Raw genomic sequence first — 21242 nt, 5'->3', positions numbered from 1 at the left:
TAAATGATCTGTTTTCTATGGATCAACTCAAGCTCGTCCATAGACTTCGTTCTTCTTCAGACTACCACCTAGGCTCTAGGAAAAATAAAATAAATAAAAACTTAATTGGATCTGGAATAAAATGAGCTGGAATGAAATCCAAGTCTAAGTTTCTACTAAACCAGAACCTCCGTTTCCCACTTACAAATGAAAAATAAATAAACCAGGCTCTGTGTTGTCATGAGAGGCACTCCAGATAGTGGTCAGACAGATTTAGGTGCAAAACTTGGTCCCACCTCTTAGCACCTCTGTGATCTTTGGGAAGTTATTTAATCTCTCCAGCCTTAACATCCTTTTCTGAAAAGTGGGAATAATATAAATTTTATAGTTTTGAAGCAAATGAGATGATGTAGTTAAGATACCTAGAAAAATACCTGGTACATCATAGATACTCAAAATCTGGCTATTATTTTTTTTTAAGCAACCCTTCTTTCTTTCCTCAACTTTATTTGGTCCTGCCAAATAAGTAAATTCCCAGTGTCAGGAATTACCGTTTTTTAGTGATTTTTAGATATAGTTTCCTAAAAATTCTACCCTCCCCATTGTGAAATCTAGTCACATTCTGAAATGATAATCTGGAAGGAGTTATTTAACTATGGGGGAAATACAGACAAGAGTTTATTTCCACAATCTAGAGAGACAATGAAACAAAACAGACTCTGTACAGAATATTCTTACTCAGCAAATTCTAGAATTAAAAAAAAAAGTCTTTAAAACTATAGATAATTACATAAGTGTCTTACTGAACACAGCCCCCAGTAGCTCAGCAAATAATGAGTGAAGGCTCATATAATTTGTAGAAAACAGAGCTCTAACAAGTCAGAAGATAGGGAGTAATCAGAAATGTGTTCCTAACTTTTAAAGTTAGATGCTGTATAGGATGACTGTCATGACCTTCTATAAAAATACCACCTTACATAGTTGAAGACTGAAACCTGAGTCAGAAGGAATTTTAGTTTGATGGGTTTTAACATTTGCTATAATTTTATGTATTTGAAGGTTCATGCTGATTTGTATAAAATTAACAATTTTTAAAATAATTATTCATATCAATTTAAAATTCCCATTAACTCTTTGAAAGTTGATTAGAATAGTTTTATGGAGGATATAGTAGATAACTTAGAAATCAACAAGTATAAGCTAGCTAATGAATTCTAAGTATTACAAATAGATTTCCAGAGTAACAAACTAATAAAAAACTAATTATATTCAAAGAATTTTCAACAACAGAAAGGTTATCCAGATAGTAAATAAATAAGAACACATTGGACTTAAAGTACACATTAGAGCAGGTGGATTTAGTAGATGTTTACAGACATTCTATCCAAAAGTAGCAGAATATACATTCTTCTCAAGCATACATGTAAGATTCTTCAGGATCATGTTAGGCCACAAAACAGTTTTTCATAATTAAGGTTGAAATCCCATTCAGCATCTTTTCAACCACAGTGATCTGAAACTAGAAATTAAAAGAGTAAAGCTGAAAATTCACAAATATGTGGGGGTTAAATATTACTGAACAACCAGTGGGTCAAAAAAATAAATAAAAGAGCAAAAAATATCTTGACAAATGAAAATGAAAATACAACGTACCTAAAACTTAATGGGATGTGGCAAAAGCAATTCTGAGAGAGAAGTTCATAGCAATAAATGCCTGCATTAATAGAAATAAGAAAGAACTGAACCTGGCTTTTCACCTCAAGGAACAAGAAAAAGAAAAGCCCAAAGTTACTAGAAAGAAGAAAATAACAAAGATCAGAGTAGAAATAAGTGAAATTTAAAAAAAAAAAAGAAAAATCAGTGAAACTAAGAGCTCATTTTTTAAAAAATAAAATAGACAAACCTTTAAACTTACAAAGAAAAAAGAAGAGTACTCAAGTTAAAGAAGACCAGGAGACTTCCAGGTGATACCACAGAAATACAAAGGATCATAAGAGATAATGAATAGTTATAAACCAACAAATTGGACAACCAAGCAAAAATGGATAAATTTGTAGAAACATACAATCTACGAAGATTGCATCATGAAGAAATAAGAAATCTGAACAGACCAATTACTAGTAAGAAGATAGAGTCTGTAATAAAAAACCCCCCAACAAAGACAAGTTAGGACAGATGGCTTCACTGGTGAATTCTACCAAATTTTAAAGAAGAGGATGGAACACTTCCAAACTTCTTTTTTTCTGCGGCAAGTATCGCCCTGAAAGCAAAACCAGACAAGGATACTATAAGAAATGAAAATTATAGGCCAGTATTCCTGATGAACATAGATGCAGAAATCCTCAACACAATATTAGCAAACCAAATTCAGCAGTACATTAAAAGGATCATACACCATTTTCAAGTGGGATTTACTGTAGGGATGCAAGAATGGTTCAACATCTGCAAATCAGTGATATGCACCAATTAACAAAATGAAGGATAAAAATTATATGATCATCTCAGTAGATGCAGAAAAAACATTTGACAAATTCAGCATCCATTCATGAGAAAAACACTCAACAAAGTGCTCATAGAGGGAACATACCTCAGTATAATAAAGCCATATATGACAAGCCAAGAGCTGTCATCATACTCAATTGGTGAAGAGCTGAAAACTTTTTCGCTACAATCAGGAGCAAGATATAGATACCATTCTCATTACTTTTACTCAATATAGCCCTAGAAGTCCCAGCCAGAGCAATTAGGCAAGAAAAAGAAATTAGAGGCAATCCAAATTGAAAAGAAGTGAAACTATCTCTATTTATAGATGACATATTATATATAGAAAACTGTAGACTTCACCAAAAAACTGCTAGAACTAATAAATAAGCTGAGTAAAGTTTCAGGATACAGAATCGATATACATAAATGTGTTGCATTTCCTTCTATGCATCAATAATGTACTATCAGAAAGAGAGATTAAGAAAACAGTCCCATTTACAGTTGCATCAAAAAGAGTTAAAATAGCTAGGAACAAATTTAGTCAAGCAGGTAAAAATCTGTACACTGAAAACTAATAAGACATAATGAAAGAAATTGAAGAAGATAAAAATAAATGGGAAGATATTCCATGCTCATGGATTGGAAGAATTAATATTGTTAAATGTCTGTACTACCCAAAGCAATCTACAGTTTCAGTGCAGTCCTTATCAAAATTCCAGTGGCATTTTAACAGAATTAGAAAAAACAGTACTGAAATCTGTATGGAACCACAAAGACCCCAAATGGTCCAAATAATCTTGAAAAAGAACAAGGCTAGAAACATCACATTTTCTGATTTCAAACTATATCATAAAGCTGTAGTAATCACACCAGCATGATATTGGCATAAAAACAGACACATATATCAATGGAACAAAAAGAGAGCCCAGAAATAAACCTATTTATATATGATAATTTGTGACAAAGCCAAAAATAGGCAAAGGGTTAAGGACAGTCTCTTTAATCACTGGTGTTGGGAAAATTGAACGGTCACATGCAAAAGTAAAACCAGATCACTATCTTACACCATACACAAAAATAAACTCAGAATGGATTAAAGACTTGAATGTAAGACCTGAAGCCATAAAATTCCTAGAAGAAATCATAGGGGATAAGCTCCTTGATATCAGTCTTTACAGTGATTTTTTTTTGCATTTGACACCAGAAGCAGAAATAACAAGCAGGACGGCATTGAACTAAAACGCTTCTTCAGTACAGCAAAAGAAACCAACAAAATGAAAAAGCAACCTACAGAATGGGAGAAAATATTTGCAAATCATATGTCTGATAAGGGGTTGATATCCAAAATATAGAAAACTCTCACAAATCAGTAATGAAACAATCTAATTAAAACTTGGGCAGAGGAACTGAAGAGACATATTTCCAAAGGAGACATACATATGGCCAACAGGTGTATGAAGGTGCTCAACATCACTATTCATCAGGGAAATGCAAAGCAAAATCACAATGAGATACCACCTCACACTTGGTAGAATGGTTTTTATGAAAAATACAAGAGAGGAAAAGTATTGGCGAGAATGTGAAGAAAAGGGAACCCTTGTATACTCTTGGTAAGAATGTAAATTGGTACAGCTACCATGGAAAGAGTTCCTCAAAAAATTAAAAATGGAACTACCATGGGATCCAGCAATTCCAATTCTGAGTATGTATCCAAAGGAAATGAAATCACTATCTTGAAGAGATATCTGCACTCCCATATTAGTGGTAGCATTATTCACAATAGCCAAGACATGGAAACAACCTAAGTGTCTGTCAATGAATGGATAAAGAAGTTGTTATTTATATAAATACTTATTTATATATATAATATGAAATTTTATTCAGCCATCAAAAAGGTATCTTGTCAGTCTTCCAGCAACATGGATGGACCTTGAGAACATTATGCTAAATGAAATAAGTTAGAGAAAGATAAGTAATGCATGATCTCACTTACATGTGGAATCTGAAAAAACTGAACTCCTAAAAACAGAAGAGCTTGGTGGTTGCCAGGAGTGGGGGAGATGTGTAAGGGCAGTCAAAAGGTAACAGAGTTCTAGTTCATAAGGTAAGTTCTGGGGATGTAATGTGCAGCATGGTAGCTATAGTAAACAATATTATATATTTGAGAGTTACTAGGAGAGTAGATCATCAAAGTTCTTTTCACACAAAAAAATTTTTAACTGTGACGTGATGGATATTAACTAAACTTAAAATTTTTCACAGTGTATATGTATCAAATCATTATGTTGTACATTTTAAACTAATACAGTGTTACGTCAATTATATCTCAGGAAAACTGTGAAAAAAAAGAATATCACTCAGAACAGTAGTCTTCAAACAGTGTACTTTAAGTTAATAAAAGTAGACTTTTAAGTTTGAGTAGTGGTGCTTCGAGGGTTCTGCTTAAATTTGGTGTGAATGCTGTGGTTGCTGAGGCCCAGGTTAGACACTTATTTCAAATTCTGCCTTCACCACCAATCTTATAATCATATTGAATGAAGTTTTAATAAGTTTAGTTAGAAATTAGAACTTAATCTAGGTTTTTGACCTGATCGAGTTTCTAGATCGAGAAGAGAAAATTACATGGAGAGGAAAGTAGGCAACAAAATTAGGCTAATTTGTTCTTGCAGCAAAAACGGGTAGTGTAGAAAGTTCAGGGTAGATTGCTCCTGCCTTTTATATTAATTATTAGTGACATTTTACAGTAGTGATTAGGTTAACCTTAACTGGTGTCATCTTAAGAAAATTAAGCAATATGAAATAATCTCCATTGAGCATTTGCATTATACCAAAATCATGATATGCTTCAATAAAAACACAATAAATATTGTAATTTTGTATTATAAAAACTACTTTGGTATCGATGGCAAGGTTATCTGTTGCTACAGTATTTCTCTAAAATGGAAAACGAAGAAGATAAAAAGGTTGACATCAGTCTATAGTCATGTCCTTCCATGTTCATGTTTCAGGTTTTGATTGTTTTCTGACTTCCTACGATGAGAAATTAGGAAACCATGTTCTCTAATTTGTTCCAGTCTTGTGTTTTCATTCTTAAAAATTATGACTTTACATTCTATTTTGTAATCGGAAATCCCACTGTTTTCACACATACCCCAGTCCTTATTCATAGTTCTCTAGCTCCAGGTTTTTTATTTTTATTTATCTCTTGCTTGAATAGACATCATCATCAAGTTTTTGGAGGGTTGGGTTTTGTTTTAATACTTAGTAAGAGCTCATGGATGTCATATTCTTATTTGTTGGATATTGTTGCCTTTTTTATTTAACTGAAGGGTAGATTGGCTAGTTATAAAATTCTTGATTCACACTCTTTCCTCTCAACTTTATAGATGTTACTCCAGTGTCTTCTAGCATTGAGTGGGAGTCTTGGATTAGGCTCTTCTCTCCTTACCATTTCTGTCCCCCCCATACCACCCTCTACCACCATGGTCACTTCTTTTCTGCCTGGATGCCGTAGGATTCAATTCTTTATCCCTAAAATTCAGTACTAACTTAGGCTAAATCTGTTGATTATTTTTGCTGGGACATAATGTGAGTGTGCATTTTTAGTTCTGAAATTTAGATTTTTATTTCATCTATATTTTACATTAAACCTTTGAATATTTTATTTCCATGTTTTTCTGTCAGTAAATTTTTCTACCATATATTTTTCTGTGAACTTTTCTCTGAATTGTAGTTTTGTCACTTCCATTTAGTTTTGGTTATTGCCTTATGCCTGTCCTTCATTCATTTATCAAATATTTAATGAGCATGTCTCTGTATCAGGCACTATTCTAGGTGCTGTGGGTGAAGCAGTGAATAAAATAGATGGAAGTCCCAGCCTTCGTGGAGTTTATGTTTTGGTGGGGGAGATAGTAACAAGTTAATATACATAGCTTGTCTTGTGGTGATAATTGCTATGGGAAAATTTAAGGAATATATGTTGGGTGGGGATCAGTTGCTGTTTTATATTAGATTATCAGAAAAGGGTTCAGTGATATATAACATTTGAGCAGATAACCGAAGAATGTGAGGAAGCAAGCCTTGCACACCAGGCAGGTATTTGGAGGAAACTGAGAGAATAAGAACAAACACCATGAAGTGGTAGCATGTTTGGAGGCAAGTGAAAGGACAGTAAGAGATGAAATAGAGGAGGTGGCAAGGTTCCAGATCATGTGTGGCGTTGTAGGCTTTCGCAAAGACTTGTTTTGGTCCTTAAAGTGACGTGTAAAACCAAAGGCGAGTTTTGAGTGGCATGACATGGTCTGACTTGGGTTTTTAAAGATTCGCTCTGGTTGTGGTTCAGATTCTTAGCTGTGTTTTAAATTGTGTTTATTCTGCTTTTTGTTATTTCTAGGCTTTTATCTGTAATTGTTTTATTTTCCTTTTTTTTCTTTCCTGATCTCTGCCAGCTCTCGTCTCTTTGCATTATCTTGCCTCTATCTTCAAACTCTTTGAGAGCTCTCCTCAGCGCTTACTCTCTCTGAATTTGTGTATAGGAGTAGTTTGCAAATTCATCCTCTCCTTTCCTGGGATAATTTCTTTCAGATATACCTATTAACTGTATTTTACTCAGTTTACTCTGCTCCCATATATTTTTCCTCTTATCCTGTGCTGGATCCTTACCTATCTTTGAAGAATTTGCTTCTCTCCAGAATAGTTATTTGGTAATGAATAGAGTAGGGAGGGGCAAAAAGTGAGCATTAGTTAGGTTTGTCTGTTCCAGTAGCTCTCAAACTAAATGGGTTTTCTCTCAGTCTAGGAGAGTAGTTTCTTTTAGTTCTTGGTGTACTATATGTAGTTGGGGCACTTGGCAGCTCCTTACATCACAGAGTCTTAGGTAATGATCTGCTGGTATTTGGCCCTTTCACTCCATCTTCAGCTGGGTCAAAAATAGTAAAGATTCATGGTTGGTTCTTCCTTTAGCACTACCCCACTTTGTTCTTCTATATTATAAAGTTAGAGTTCTATGGATCTATAGCTCTAGATCATCTAAGATATTGTTAGAAAGGGATTCTAGGACACAGCAGAGAAAAAGGGACAGATAGACATGCACACAAAAACATTCTTTTAGAAGACTCAGTAACCTTCCCAGAATCTGAAGAAGCTTCACTTGATTGGGTATCCTTCCTCGTTTTAGTATAGATTTCACTGTATTTGGTAGAAATTTTCATAGTTTGGTTTGCAGTTACAGCTGTTTTCTTGTTGTATTGAGGATGGTATTTCTCCACATTCTCTTTGATATTTTGGTGAGGTTTTTTCTTTTTAAGAGTAAAATTACTCACTCTCTTTAACCTGCAGTCCAGGACTAAATTCATTGAAAATGATGTGTTTATGCATGATGCAGCTCCAGGATTTTTGGATGAGAGGTATCATTTGTGACATATCTAATCAAACAAGTGAATCCTTCCATAGAGTCTATAGTCACACTAGAATCTAGTGTAATTAATTTCACAATTATTATTGATTGGGGTAAAATAATAAAAGGAAATCGTGTTTACTGTATCTCAAATACTATGCTAAATTTACTTTTTCACTCTTAACTCTGTGAAGGTATTATTATGCATAGGGAAACTAAGGCATGTAGAGATTTAATAACTGGCCAAAAGTTACTCTGCTATAGTCTCTTGCTCCCCTCTGCACTCCCCTCCCACCCTGCTGCCAGCCCCCCCGCCAGCAAAATTTGGGTAGACAATTACTTTTATTGAAGAACTTCTGTTTTAAAGACTGAATTTTCTGGCTACATAAGTATAGATACTTTTATGGGAGCTATTCATTGAATGTTTGTATTTAAAACCATAGGTTTAGCATACCTCAGACTATTTCCTGTATGTGGTTAAGTGGTTAAATGACTGTATTGTGTAAGGCATTAGTCAAAAATTCATTTATCAGTCTGTTTTAGAAAATAATAGCCCTTAGAAAGGAAATACGAACGTTATGTATTAGGAATTAAACCTAAAGTATGTGACCCTTGAAAACCTTCAGTGCTGGTATATTTGTTTGCTAGGACAACCATAACAAAGTACCACAAGTTGAGTGACTTAAACAACAGAAATTTATTTTTTCACAATTCTAGAGGTTAGAAGTGTGAGATCAAGGTGTTGCAGCATCAACTCCTTCTGAGGGCTGTGAGGGAAGGATCTGTTCTAGGCCTCTCTCCTTGGCTTGTGGATGATCACCTTTTTGTGTCTTTCATCTGTACTTGTCTGTGTCTAAATTTCTTCTGCTTGTAAGGATATCAGTCATATTGGATTAGGGCCGACCTTAATTACCTCATTTTAACTTAATTACCTACCTCTGTAAAGACCCTATTTCCAAATAAGATCGCATTCTGAGGTGCTAAGGTTTAGGACTGCAGCATATGAATTTGGGAAGGGTGTTGGGGGGACAGTTCAACCCACAGTATCTGGTGTCCATAACACCATCTTAAATGATACAATGCAGCAGCAGCAGCAGCAGCAGCTGTCCACCTGCCCACCTGCCCCCCACCCCATTGCAGGTGGAAAAGTGGAAATGTAGTTGCTTTTTGCTTATTCCACTCCCAGCCTGAAAACAGAATCTGAAGCTTTTGTCATTACTTTTGGTAGGCAGCCAAAGGAAAGCATTATTTCTAGTTTGAGAAGAGTAATGAAAGTATTTGGCTCCTAGTTCAGTTCACTGGACATGGACTGTCTCCTCTGAGGCTTAGGAGTAGAGAAGAGAACTATTCTCTGCAAGGAGAAGTTTTAGAAAATTATTAGGGGGACTGCTTATAATTATTATAAACACCTGTGGAAATAGAAATAATTTTAATAGTATCTACTCTCAAGTACTTAGCCTAGATTAGAGGTCAAAAGACATTTTATGTAAAGAGCCGGACAGACATCTGGCAACTACTTAATTCTACCTCTATAAGTGAAGGCTACATAGTTAACACTTTCAGTGAATAGGTGTAGCTGTATTGCACTAAAACTTTATTTACAAAATAGATGGCTGGCAGTCTGTGGACTGTAATTGAAGACACCCTGGTATAGATTAGAAAAGATGCTACCTTATCTACTTAATGTTAATGTAGGGCAAGGTATTTAATAAGTATGAAATAATTTATTCTGGGTACCTATTTCAAAATAGGATGGAATGTTCTAATAGGAAATGGATCATACAGATCACTTGGCACAACAGTTGTTTTACTGATAACTTAGTTTCAAAACTCAAAGAATTGGCAGATCTTGTTGATTAATTAGATTAAGGAGAAAACAGATGAGTTGAGACCTAGAGTTAAATGAGATGCTCCTGATTTGAATTCCTGACTCCTGAAACCCATTTTGCAGGAACAGGAGCTCCCTGTGTTGTTTTAACCTGGGGCCCATCCTCCCTCGCCCTCTGCCCCCACTTCCCCATGTACACACACAAGGCATAGGAGGCAGAGATTATGATTAACAACATGAAGGTCTAGGCTCTGGGGAACAGCTCCAGCTCACACAGCATGCTGTTAAGAGCCATTATTAGATCATAGGTCCTGCTCCTGGGCTCCTTCCACTACTGCCTGTCTCCTCACAAGTCCAGACTTCTCTTCAGCTGCATGGTTGTCTAGAGCCCAGAATAGACTGATGTAAGTAAATCAGATTATTTATTTATTTATTTTAGAGAGAGAGAGTTTTAAGCAGACTCTGCACTGAGCATGGAGCTGGACACAGGGCTTGATCTCACAACCCTGAGATCACTACCTGAGCTGAAACCAAGAGTCAGATGCTTAACTGACTGTGCCACCCGTGTGCCCCAGATTTTTTATTTTTTTAAATTATTTTCTTGTTTATCTTCAGATGAGCTAGACATTGACCTAATTCTGGAAATCTTAATTTTTTCTTTCAAAAACTGACAGTACATTTTTATATGTATGACTCATTAAATGAAAAGACTGGGTGAGAGGAAGCTGGTTATCTGAATTTTTCTATATAATCTAATGGTGATATCAAATGGATACAACCTGTTTGGGTTACCCTGCAGTTGTTTTTTGCTTGTTTTTTGTTCTTTTTGCTTTTAACATTTCAGAAATCTTAATCACATCTCTACTCTGGAAGATGAATCTAAATTCAGATATTTGAAGTGGCATACGTGCTGGCTGCTTATTTATCATCTTAAGGGAAAGCTCATGGATTTCCCTTATACATGGATTTGTGGGGGGGAGACTAGTAAAGAAAGTATTTGATACACAATTGGGCATAGCTATCTTGGATTTACTGAGATGTGCTCCTAGCACTTGAGAGGTTTTCTGGAAATATTGGTTTGCAGTAGTTATCAGCATATCATCCTTAAATTGCTATCTTAATTGTCTTCAGTTTCTCAGCAGTGCTTCCTCTTTACCTGAGGGTCTCCCAGTAACCTAACTTCAATAATTGGGATGGGGCTGCTATCTTATATTCTCTTCATTTTTAATGATTAGGAAACAGTAAAGAAATTAATCTTGGTGACTTAAGATCATCCTTATAAACTACAAATATTATACTCTGCCATGTATAGAGTATGTGATGTTTCCATGAGAGCTATTAACATTTGATTTTCTCTGTTCAAAGACTTTTATGTTTTAAGTCGGTATGATTTTTTTTTTTCCCTTTCTCCGTCTTCATTGTTAGCCTTTGTTGCTGGTTTTCAGCTATTAGACTGGTAAATTTTACTCTGGAAATACCTTTTTCATTACTGGAATGACTTTGTAGCTTGTGTTTATGAATATACAGCTAATTTTGGAGCTGTCTGTGTAGAACAAAAGTCTGGTTACCTTCAGAATTCACATGAGATGAGCTCTGGGAGCCTGGACATCTGAAGTGTGCCTCCATGTTTGTTGCTCTTACTTCATTTTTCATTTTATAGCCGGCTGCCACTCTTGTAATGTACATTGCTATGCCATATTTGTTTGTTAATATGTAAAGTGATTACTAATTAATGGATGTGGGCAGGGGAGATATTTGTTCTGTTGGTGTCCTTAGAAATAGATCAACCATTTCTTGTGTACTTGACCTTTAATTTACAAGGAATTAAAACATGTGATTAGTGCTGTGTGATTTAACAAAAGATAAGATGAGTGCCTTCTGGAAAGATTATGATCAGATGTCTAGAATCCTATGGTGCTGATCTTCCTGGGGATAAGTATCTTTAAAATCTAAAAAGGACAAGCCATTTTTTTTTTTTAATCACATTGTCTGTTACATTAGTACCAACTAGTAGTATTTTGTATCCTCAGTAAACCATTAGTGGATTCTTTGTTGTAGTCACTCATGTTTTTTGATAAATTAACTTTGAATTTGTTATTAAATTTTGTTATTAAAAGTGAAGAGAAAGAGGGCACCTGGGTGGCTCAGTTGGTTAAGCGACTGCCTTCAGTTCAGGTCATGATCCCAGGGTCCTGGGATCGAGCCCCGCATCGGGCTCCCTGCTCTGCGGGGAGCCTGCTTCTCCCTCTCCCACTCCCCCTGCTTGTGTTCCCTCTCTCGCTGTGTCTCTCTCTGTCAAATAAATAAATAAAATCTTAAAAAAAAAAAAAGTGAAGAGAAAGAAAGACTATTAATTAATTATCATAACTTAAAATGGAAGAATGAAACCAGCAGGTTCTTTTACTTTAGGCTGCCAAATGGGCATCAAAATTAGATTTTCTTTCTTTAACCATGTATCTGATAACCCATGTTCAAAAGAAAGACAAAGCTATCTTTACTGTCTACCTAGTCACTTTCCAATTTTTTTCTTTGCACTTAAAGGCAAATTCTTGGAATTTTTTATGGCCACTCCTTTTATTCCTTCTTAAATACATTTCTTTCTTTTTTTAATAAGTAGTATTTCAATTTTATTTAAAATATGTATATTTAAAGGTATGTGGTATACAGTGAAGTTGCCTTTCTATCCCAGTCCCCTATCACCCAATTCTCATTGTACCTCACCACCTACACAAATGCATAGGCAACCACTGTTATTAATGTCTTAGTGTTCTTTCAGGGTTTCCTTATGCATATAATGCAAATATGAATAAAGATATTTATACTTACCTCTTCCATTTTCTACATAAAATTAAAGAACATTACTCATCCAGTTCTCACTGCTTTTTTCAGTTTTTATTTCTCAGATCTTTATGAGCGCATAGAGATTCTTCTCATTTTTTTGTGACATCCACATTCCATTTCCTTGTTAATTAACACCTGGAATCAGACTTAATAACCCTTCCCATTTGCTGAAGACCTATTATCAGGCCTCATTCTTTTCTACCTTTGTCTATCCAAAGTACTATTTCTGAGTGAATCACTACCTTTCAGGCCTTAATGCCAGGATTTGCCCTTCTACTATGCACATAAACATTGTAGAAAGAGGTACATGTATTATGGAGAACCTTTGAAGTTCCAAGGAAGGAAATGGGAGAATGAAACAGCCAGAGCCTAGCTTCTGTATTGTCCCTTTATCATCTCTGAGGACTCCAGCCTTCTAACCTATATGGATTTCAACTGTTTACAGGATCTACATTCTACCTTTTACCCAGAACAAATGCTGACTTTATTGTGGTCTCACAGTCTATGTTTTAACCATCTTGGTCTCCCAAGAGCCTAGCAGATATTTGTTTATGTTTACTACATAAATATACCACTCTCTCTAGCTGTTTCTTTATTCTGCTGAGTCCCTTTCTTTCTCCCAAAGCCTAATTGAGCAATCATGAAAGCTCTCATATTGGTTCTTAATTCTTCCAGTGTCCTCACTGTCACTGCTCAGGAGTTCAGTTACTCTCAGAATTTCAACTGCTACATTTGTGAATGATTTTATACACCTGCATTTCATATCATTTTTCTCTCATGTTCAGGACTTTTAAATCTACTTTTAACACATCTGTGTTGTATGTTTATTACGTTAACCTTTGTAACAAGGCATTAGGAGATCTGCTCTATAGATGAAGAAACTTTTGTTCAGAGGGATCACACAACTAGTTAGGAACCCATAGCTAGTAGTTGTTAGAGCTGTGACTTAGAGTCACTGCACTTGATTATTCCCTGGAATATTCCCTGGAACCTCCACTCAAAACATGGAATGCAAACATTAGGACATCTGAATTCTAGCCTTGGTTCTACCATACTGGACTTTGATGTTAAGCTATTCTCTGTACCTATGTTTCATCATCTAGAAAATGAGGAGGTTGGGCTAGATATCTAAAGCCCCTTCACACCAGCTAGTTGTGATCCTGGATATAAATCTAGGGTTGCTTATAGTGTAAGACCCTTCACCAGTTTCTCTATACTTCTGAGAGCCAGGGCTGTTTCTTTCTACTTCAATATACACTAACCCTACAGTTTGGTTGCTGCTTCTGTTTGGGGTTTAGGTACCAAATCAGTGGATTTTATGTAGGCAATAGATGCTTCCTCCCTGCCCCCCGCCAGATTACATAATACATTTTGTCTTACTAAATGCATTTATATTCTGTTAAGGATAATTTTTGTCCATTGACTCAATGATTTTTAAATAACTGTATGTAGTTGATTTTTTAAAAATTCTTTAAACCTTTAGGTATAACCCAGAAAGACATATGGGTTTGTTCATTTCTTTCTTCCTCAAATTTTTCTTAAGTCTATAGTGACTGTATCCATTTTACACAATAACTTTATAGTACTAATGTACTTTTAATCCTCATTGGAGAAATATTTTGGTATTATATTGCTTTATAACACGATACATTCATTAATAAAGAAATGTAATGACTTTGTAACGGTCTGCATTTTACATAGGAATATTCTTATTTATTTGAGTTTTTTAAGACACATTCTAAAGTGGGACCTTATTTTTACTTTAATATGCTCTGTATAAAGGTGCTTTTCTAGCCTATATATAAAATGATGTTTCTTTTATTTTTAATAAAAAGAGCTAATACCTTATTGGATAGTTTTGTTTTGTAACTTAGTAGTAATTTATGAGCAGAAAGTATAAAAAATAAAGTACTACTTTTTCAATTGTTACTTATCCAATTTGGACTATATATAACTAATTCAGGAAATTTATTTAAAATATTTTATGCAAAATATTTCAATTTATTTTTTTCTTCTTGTTGCAGGAGCTAGAGTTAATGCCAAAGACAGCAAATGGTTGACACCTTTACACAGAGCAGTTGCATCTTGTAGTGAGGTATGAAATTTCTTTTAGTAAATATATTGTATATAAAAGCATTAAGCAGGCTTGCCTGTGAGCCTATATTCAAATTCTGTGTTTTCAAAAGAAGGAAAAAGCAACTGAAAATACCTAGACTGGTTAATTTACTTTAGAATTTGTACAGACCAAGTTAACTGTTCCATTTCTCTTTTGTGACAAAGTTCTCTTGGAGAGTCTGAAGTGCAGAGAGTAGAAAACCCTCCTTTTATATGCCCTATAAGAGAGATTATTTTCTATACCTATAAAATCCTCCTCAGTCTTTTCTCTCCTGGACATGCTGCAAAGGTTCTGCTGACCATGATCAAGAAATAATAATCTCAGCAGTATGTAACAGTTCATTGAAATATTGTTTAGTTAAACACTGAAATTAACTTCAAAAACATGATGTGATCTCACATTTTACCAGTTCTAAATATACAACCTAAAATGTTAGGTGTCTTATGGGGAAGAACAGTTTCTTCTTATTTATAACCCTGTATATGATTTGTTCTTCAAGATAACTGACATTTTTGGAGAACATTCATTTTTATGTTTTTCATATCTTCCAGTCCTCATGACACCCTTGTAGGATAGATATTTTGAGGGAGTTGTAGTTAATGATTTGCCATAAACCACTCAACTTTTGAGTAGCAGAGATGGAATGAAAACCTGGACCCTCTTTTTTCTGTCATCTTACTCTCTTTCTAAAATGTATTAGGTGCATTTTAAAAAAGCATTGTGCCCAAAGGACTCTTGTCTCTTCATTCTTTGTATGTATTTCTATCTCACTGTGAATGTCTTGAACCCACAACCAGTGAAGAGAAGTAGGGGCAGAGTGGCTGGGAAGGATTTCAAACCCTGCGATGTGACAGGCAGTGTTAGCTGTAGCTTCCTACTTGGAAGGAGGAGAGAGGGAACAGTGGGTGGTGTGCTGGAGCACACATCTTACCTTAGATCTGGGTCCGTGGTGTGCTCTAGCTGTTGAAATGTGGAACTTGGATCTGGAGAAACTGGCTACACTAGCTGTGTGATCTTAGGCAGATCTGGGGATTATCATGAAACTAAGACATTAACCAAAATACTTTGAACTCTGAAATTCCATGGGAATATTTTGTGGTTAGCCCTCTCGTAAAGAGTTTCTGTAAACAAGGGCAGTTAAGGAAGATAAACATTACTGTCTTTGGAACCTATTAATAAGTTAGACCTAACCATTTTTTAGTATGACTCTTGGGAATGTGATTATTAAAATTGGTGTTTTGCCAAATTAAGTCATAAGAAGGAACACTTTGTATATTTGTAGAGATTGTGAAACAGACAAAAAATTCTTAAAGAAAATAATGTTAGAGGAAGATGGCAGGTTCTTCCCAAAATCTTGACAGCTGATTTTTTAAAACTGTGTACTTAGCCTGAGCTGTAGGTTAGAAAGCAGTGATCTTAAGAAGTTTCTTAAGTCTGCTTTCAGCCTAAAAATTACTGGGCTGTGTAGTATTACTCTTTTGCAGGAAACCTAGTCAAGATTATCAGTTTCCCCATGTTCTTTTAATTTTTTCTATTACATCCTCAGAGCAAAAGAGAGTTGTACTTAATTTCATTTAACAAGAAAATATAGCCACATAAGGGTATGGAAAAGACAAAATTTTAGGTAATTTTGGTTTATGTTTTTGAGATACCATGAGAGAAGTAAACCCTACACAGGGTGATCAGAGTGACTGTTTTCTCAATCCTCCAAGGCCTTTAGAAGCTAACACCATTGTAGAGCATAGTGGAGAAGTTAATTCATCACAGAAAGGATACCTTAGGTCTAATTCCCTCACTGTACCTAGGCTGAGAAAGGCTGCTTCTGGTTATATATCCTGAGCTCCTCCACTCTCCCTCAGTGACATGACTTCCACACACTTCATCATATTGGCTGGCTGACTTGTTTCATCACCAGAGATTTGTGATTTCCATTCTTCTAGTGGAGTGTACAGCTCAGCTCTCTGTAAATGCGGAGTATTCTTCTGAATAAATTGATTTCTGAGTATTAGGACTTTGTGTGTGTGTGTTTTGGTTTTTCTTTGCTTGTTTTTTTAAGAAGCCACATTACACTGCTAGATCCTCTGGAAGATATACATTTACTTTTTTTTTAACTTACCTCTAGGAATTACATTTTAGTTCTATCAAGACACTGAGTTTATATTATTATCACATGAGATATTAATAGCCCATCCAGCTCTTAAAGTTTATTTACAAATGTATTAGCCCTTCTTTTTCCTGTGCCTGACTTCAAATCAATGGTAAGAATTGCTAAAAAGGCAGAACCACAGACAGCTAGTGCTGTACAGACTCTTCTAGATTGACCCCAAGCTGTGAATAAATACTCTTTAGATAAAATTATTTAACCTTTTGGGCGCCTGGGTGGCTCAGTCGTTAAGCGTCTGCCTTCGGCTCAGGTCATGATCCCAGGGTCCTGGGATCGAGTCCCACATCAGGTTCCCTCCTCGGCGGGAAGCCTGCTCTCCCTCTCCCACTCCCGCTGCTTGTGTTCCTGCTCTCACTATCTCTGTCTCTGTCAAATAAATAAATAAAATCTTTAAAAAAAAAAAAATTATTTAACCTTTTGTCATCACCCCATATTTCATAATCTTATTAAGATCAGTGTCGTAGGATATTTTCTTAGCTGTTTTTTCAAAGTCAAGGCACATGTGCAGCATTTCTTATATATACTTAGCATCTAATAATGGAAAAATTGTGATTGAGGTTACTATGGTAATTACTTACCATTAGTAAAACCATGTATACCCTTTATTATCCCTATATCATTTTCTGAATGCTTATAATGTGCTGATAATATGATCTAGAATTTTATTAGGTTATGACATCAGGCTCATTGATTTGTAATTTCCAGAAATTTGTCTGTTTAGGGGCACCTGGTTGGCTCAGTCTGTTAGGTGTCTGACTCTTGATTTCGGCTCAAGTCATGATCTCAGGGTTGTGAAATCGAGCCCTAGGTCAGGCTCCACATTGGGCGTGGAGCCTGCTTAAGATTCTCTTCTTCCCTCTCCATCTCCCCACCCCGCCACTCGTGTGTGCTCTCTCTAAAAAGAGAGAGAAAGAAAGAGGAAGTGAGGGAGGGAGGAATTCGCCTATTTGGTTTATTGTCTCCCATCTGTATATTTGTTTTTTCTGAATTTTTAAAGATCACTGCTATTGTGATCTGACATACTGTTCTGAGTGGTAAATGGTGGATATATTAGTTAGTTTGGGTTGCCATAACAAAATATTATAGACTGGCTGGCTTAAACAACAGAAATTTATTTTCTCATAGTCTGGAAGCTAGAAGTCCTAGATCAAGATCTAGCAGAGTCCATTTCTGATGAAGGCTCTCTTCTGGGGTTGCAAACTGCTGCTTCTCACTGTTTCTTCACATGGTAAAGAGAAAGGGGGTATCTTTCTTTTCCTCTTCTTAAAAAGCCGCCAGTCTTATCAGATTAGGTTGCCTCTCTTTCATCTCATTTAACTTTAATTATTTCCTAAAGACCCTATCTCCAAATACAGTTACACTGGGAGTTTAGGGCTTCAACATATGAATGGTGGGAAAACACAGTTTGGTCCATAGCAGTGAACCCATGGTTCAAACTTTGCTCTCTATTGATTCTAGGATCTTAGTAACTGTGTTTATAACCTTTCTTAGGTTCCATCTTACTTCCCTTACCTACCATTAACTGGATTTTTTTTTTGCTTTTCAGTGAAACAAAAGAATAGTTTTGATTTTTCTACTTCTTGCTAATGGAACATAAGTATTCTCCAGACTTTTCAGAATATTTAATGTATGCACTGTGAATTCCAGAGTGGGAATGAATAAGGCAAGCCTGGCATCTTTAGTATGCCATGTTTGCCTGATTTATCCAATTATAAATTCTTCATTTTGTTTTTAATTATTTTCTAGTATATCCATCAGCACACCAGCTAACATTTTCCAGTATAGTGTTCATTTTATACCCCAAGTCACAATATGCCCTTCTTGAGATGGAGAATCCTGATGGTGTGTTTGTACCACTTCCTTTCTGTATCCTTTTCTCCATACTCCCTTTTTTTTAATTGAAGTATAATTTACAGTAAATGCAAAGATATTGTGTGTAGGCTTGAGTTTTGACACATGTATCCATCCATGTAACCACCCATGTAACCTTTTTCCCAATCAAGATATGGAAGATTTCCATCGCTCCAGCAAGTTACCTCATGTCCCTTTCCAGTCAGTCTTCCTTGTCCCCAGAGGCAACCACCGTTCTGATTTCTTACACCATCGAATAATTTTACTTATTCCAGAACTTTATAAAAATGGAATCGTACACTACGTACTCTTATGTCTTGAATTTTTTGTTCAACTTAATATTTTTGAGAATCCTCCATATTGTGTACATTGTTTATTCCTTTCATTGCTGAGGAGTATTTCACTGTATTATGTACAACAGTTTGCATATCTGCTTTTTGGCTCTTAACGAATAGAGCTACTGTGGATATTCTTGGGTGGGTGGGTCTTTTTAAGTTTCTCCTGGGCAGATAACTAGAGTAGAATTGTGGGGTCTAGGGTAGGTCTCCATTTATATCTTTGCTGGCTGACTTCCTTAGCAGATTGATAGATTACTGGGCATCTCTCGTCTTTTGTCAGTCTTGTTAAATACTTACGGTCTTTCTCATATTTCAAACAGTTCTGATTACCTTTTATTTGAAAGGCTTAAAAAACTATGTGTGAATCACAGATAGTAGTATTTTGTTTAGTCTTCCTTGCTACTTTAGATATTGATAATTGCTTGATGCTTTTGAACACTTTTCATGGTGTTTGTTTGTTTGTTTTAAGAAAATCAAGGGTCACTGGGGTGCCTGGGTGGCTCAGTTGGTTAAGGGCCCATCTCTTGGTTTCGGCTCAGGTCATGATCTCAGGGTTGGGAGAGGGAGCCACATGTCAGGCTCCACGCTCAGCAGGGAGTCTGCTTGAGGATTCTGTCCCCCTCTCCCTTTACCCCTCCTCCTGCTAGCTCGCGCATGCTCTCTCTGTCTCTCAAATAAATAAAAATCTTAAAAATAAATAAAAGAAAAAGGAAAGAAAGAAAGAAAACCAAAGGTCAGTGTTACTAGGCTTAGTTCTAATTCTGGTCCTTTTCATGTGTACTTCATCATTCATCTGCCAAAGAGAGGATTATCACTGCAAGGAGAAATTTTCGCTAGGTTTAGTTCTGACTGTATTGCTTAATGTAGATAGCATACTGGAGTCCTTAGTATCTAGCCATGAGTCCAATTTATAGATGTGAAGTTTTCCTCATCTTCTGGGAGACAAATTCCTTTGGATACTAAGCTTTTAAATTGCCTTGTTAACATCAGCTTTACCAGTTAGCAGTACAGCATCTATTTCTCTGTCTCTCTCTCTTTCTCTCTGTCTCTAATAAACTAGATACGTGATTTTTCCATTTGTAAAATATAATGTATACTAATAGTGTGCTTTAAATTTTTATATATTTAATTGCAAAACAATCTATTCCTTAAAACTGTTGAAAGTACAAATTAATTGTATCTTGTTATCTAGAAAAACAAGAGAAGTAATGAATTTTGTTTGTTTTTAGAGAGAGAGCGTGGGCAGGGGGAGGGTCCGAGGGGGAGAGAGAGAGAAAGAATCCTCAAGCAGACACCCTGCTGAGCGCAGAGACTGACATGGGGCTCCATCTCCCAACCCTGAGATCATGACCTGAGTCAAAAATCAGGAGTTGGACATTTAACCGACTGACCCACCCAGGCGCCCCTGTAATTAATGTTTTTAAAGAATATTTGTCAGTATTTGTTCTCGCACATTTTGATCTTGTTATGCCTTTAATAGGAGGACAGAAAAAGGGAATGTTTTATCTCAGTGCATCTTATAATGGCTCTGAGTAGTACTGCCTTTACTCCAAAATATTTTGTTTTTTGGGTAAATTCCTACTCATTTGTAGCAGGTTCTACCAGGCTTTTTATTTCCTCAGGAAATATTAGTTCCTTAATATATATACAGTTTCTAAAACTGTTAACTTGAGGCACCTGGGTGGCTCAGTCAGTTAAGCATCTGCCTTCAGCTCAGGTCATGATCCCAGGGTCCTGAGATCGATTCCCATATTGGGCTCCTTGCTCAGTGGGGAGCCTGCTTCTCCCTCGGCCTGCCACTCTCCTTTCTTGTGCTCTCTCTCTCTCTCTGACAAATAAATAAAATCTTTAAAAAAAAAATAAAACTGTTAACTCATTTGTCTTTTGTAACCTTTATCATGTATGTTTCAGGAAGCAGTGCAGATACTTTTGAAGCATTCTGCAGATGTTAATGCTCGAGACAAAAATTGGCAAACCCCTTTACACATAGCTGCTGCTAATAAAGCTGTAAAGTGCGCTGAAGCTTTGGTACCTCTTCTGAGTAATGTAAACGTGTCTGATCGAGCGGGGAGGACTGCATTACATCATGCAGCTTTTAGTGGACATGGTGAGGTAGGTGGTGTTCAATTAGACAGTGATTCTCTCTCCTTTCATCCTGCCACTCCCCACCCCAATTATTAATGAACTTACCTTTTTAGCCATTCAGTCCATGGTAATAGCAAAAAAAAAAAAAAAAAAAAAAAACA

At 35.9% G+C, this 21242-nt stretch overlaps 1 protein-coding gene across 2 annotated transcripts in view; it reads left to right on the top strand.

The window, feature by feature from the left end:
- ANKRD28 (ankyrin repeat domain 28) overlaps positions 1-21242 on the top strand; it is a 123793-nt gene that overhangs the window by 47269 nt on the left and 55282 nt on the right. For both annotated transcript variants that reach the window (XM_021678907.2, XM_044920522.1), the window contains exons 4-5: positions 14552-14622; positions 20908-21108. In XM_021678907.2, coding sequence (XP_021534582.1) covers positions 14552-14622; positions 20908-21108 — 272 coding nt within the window. The remainder of the gene's footprint in view (positions 1-14551; positions 14623-20907; positions 21109-21242) is intronic.

This window comes from Neomonachus schauinslandi, chromosome 1 (genome assembly GCF_002201575.2).
Source record: "Neomonachus schauinslandi chromosome 1, ASM220157v2, whole genome shotgun sequence".
NCBI classification, from domain to species: domain Eukaryota; kingdom Metazoa; phylum Chordata; class Mammalia; order Carnivora; family Phocidae; genus Neomonachus; species Neomonachus schauinslandi.
This window is presented reverse-complemented; position numbering and strand designations above follow the sequence as displayed.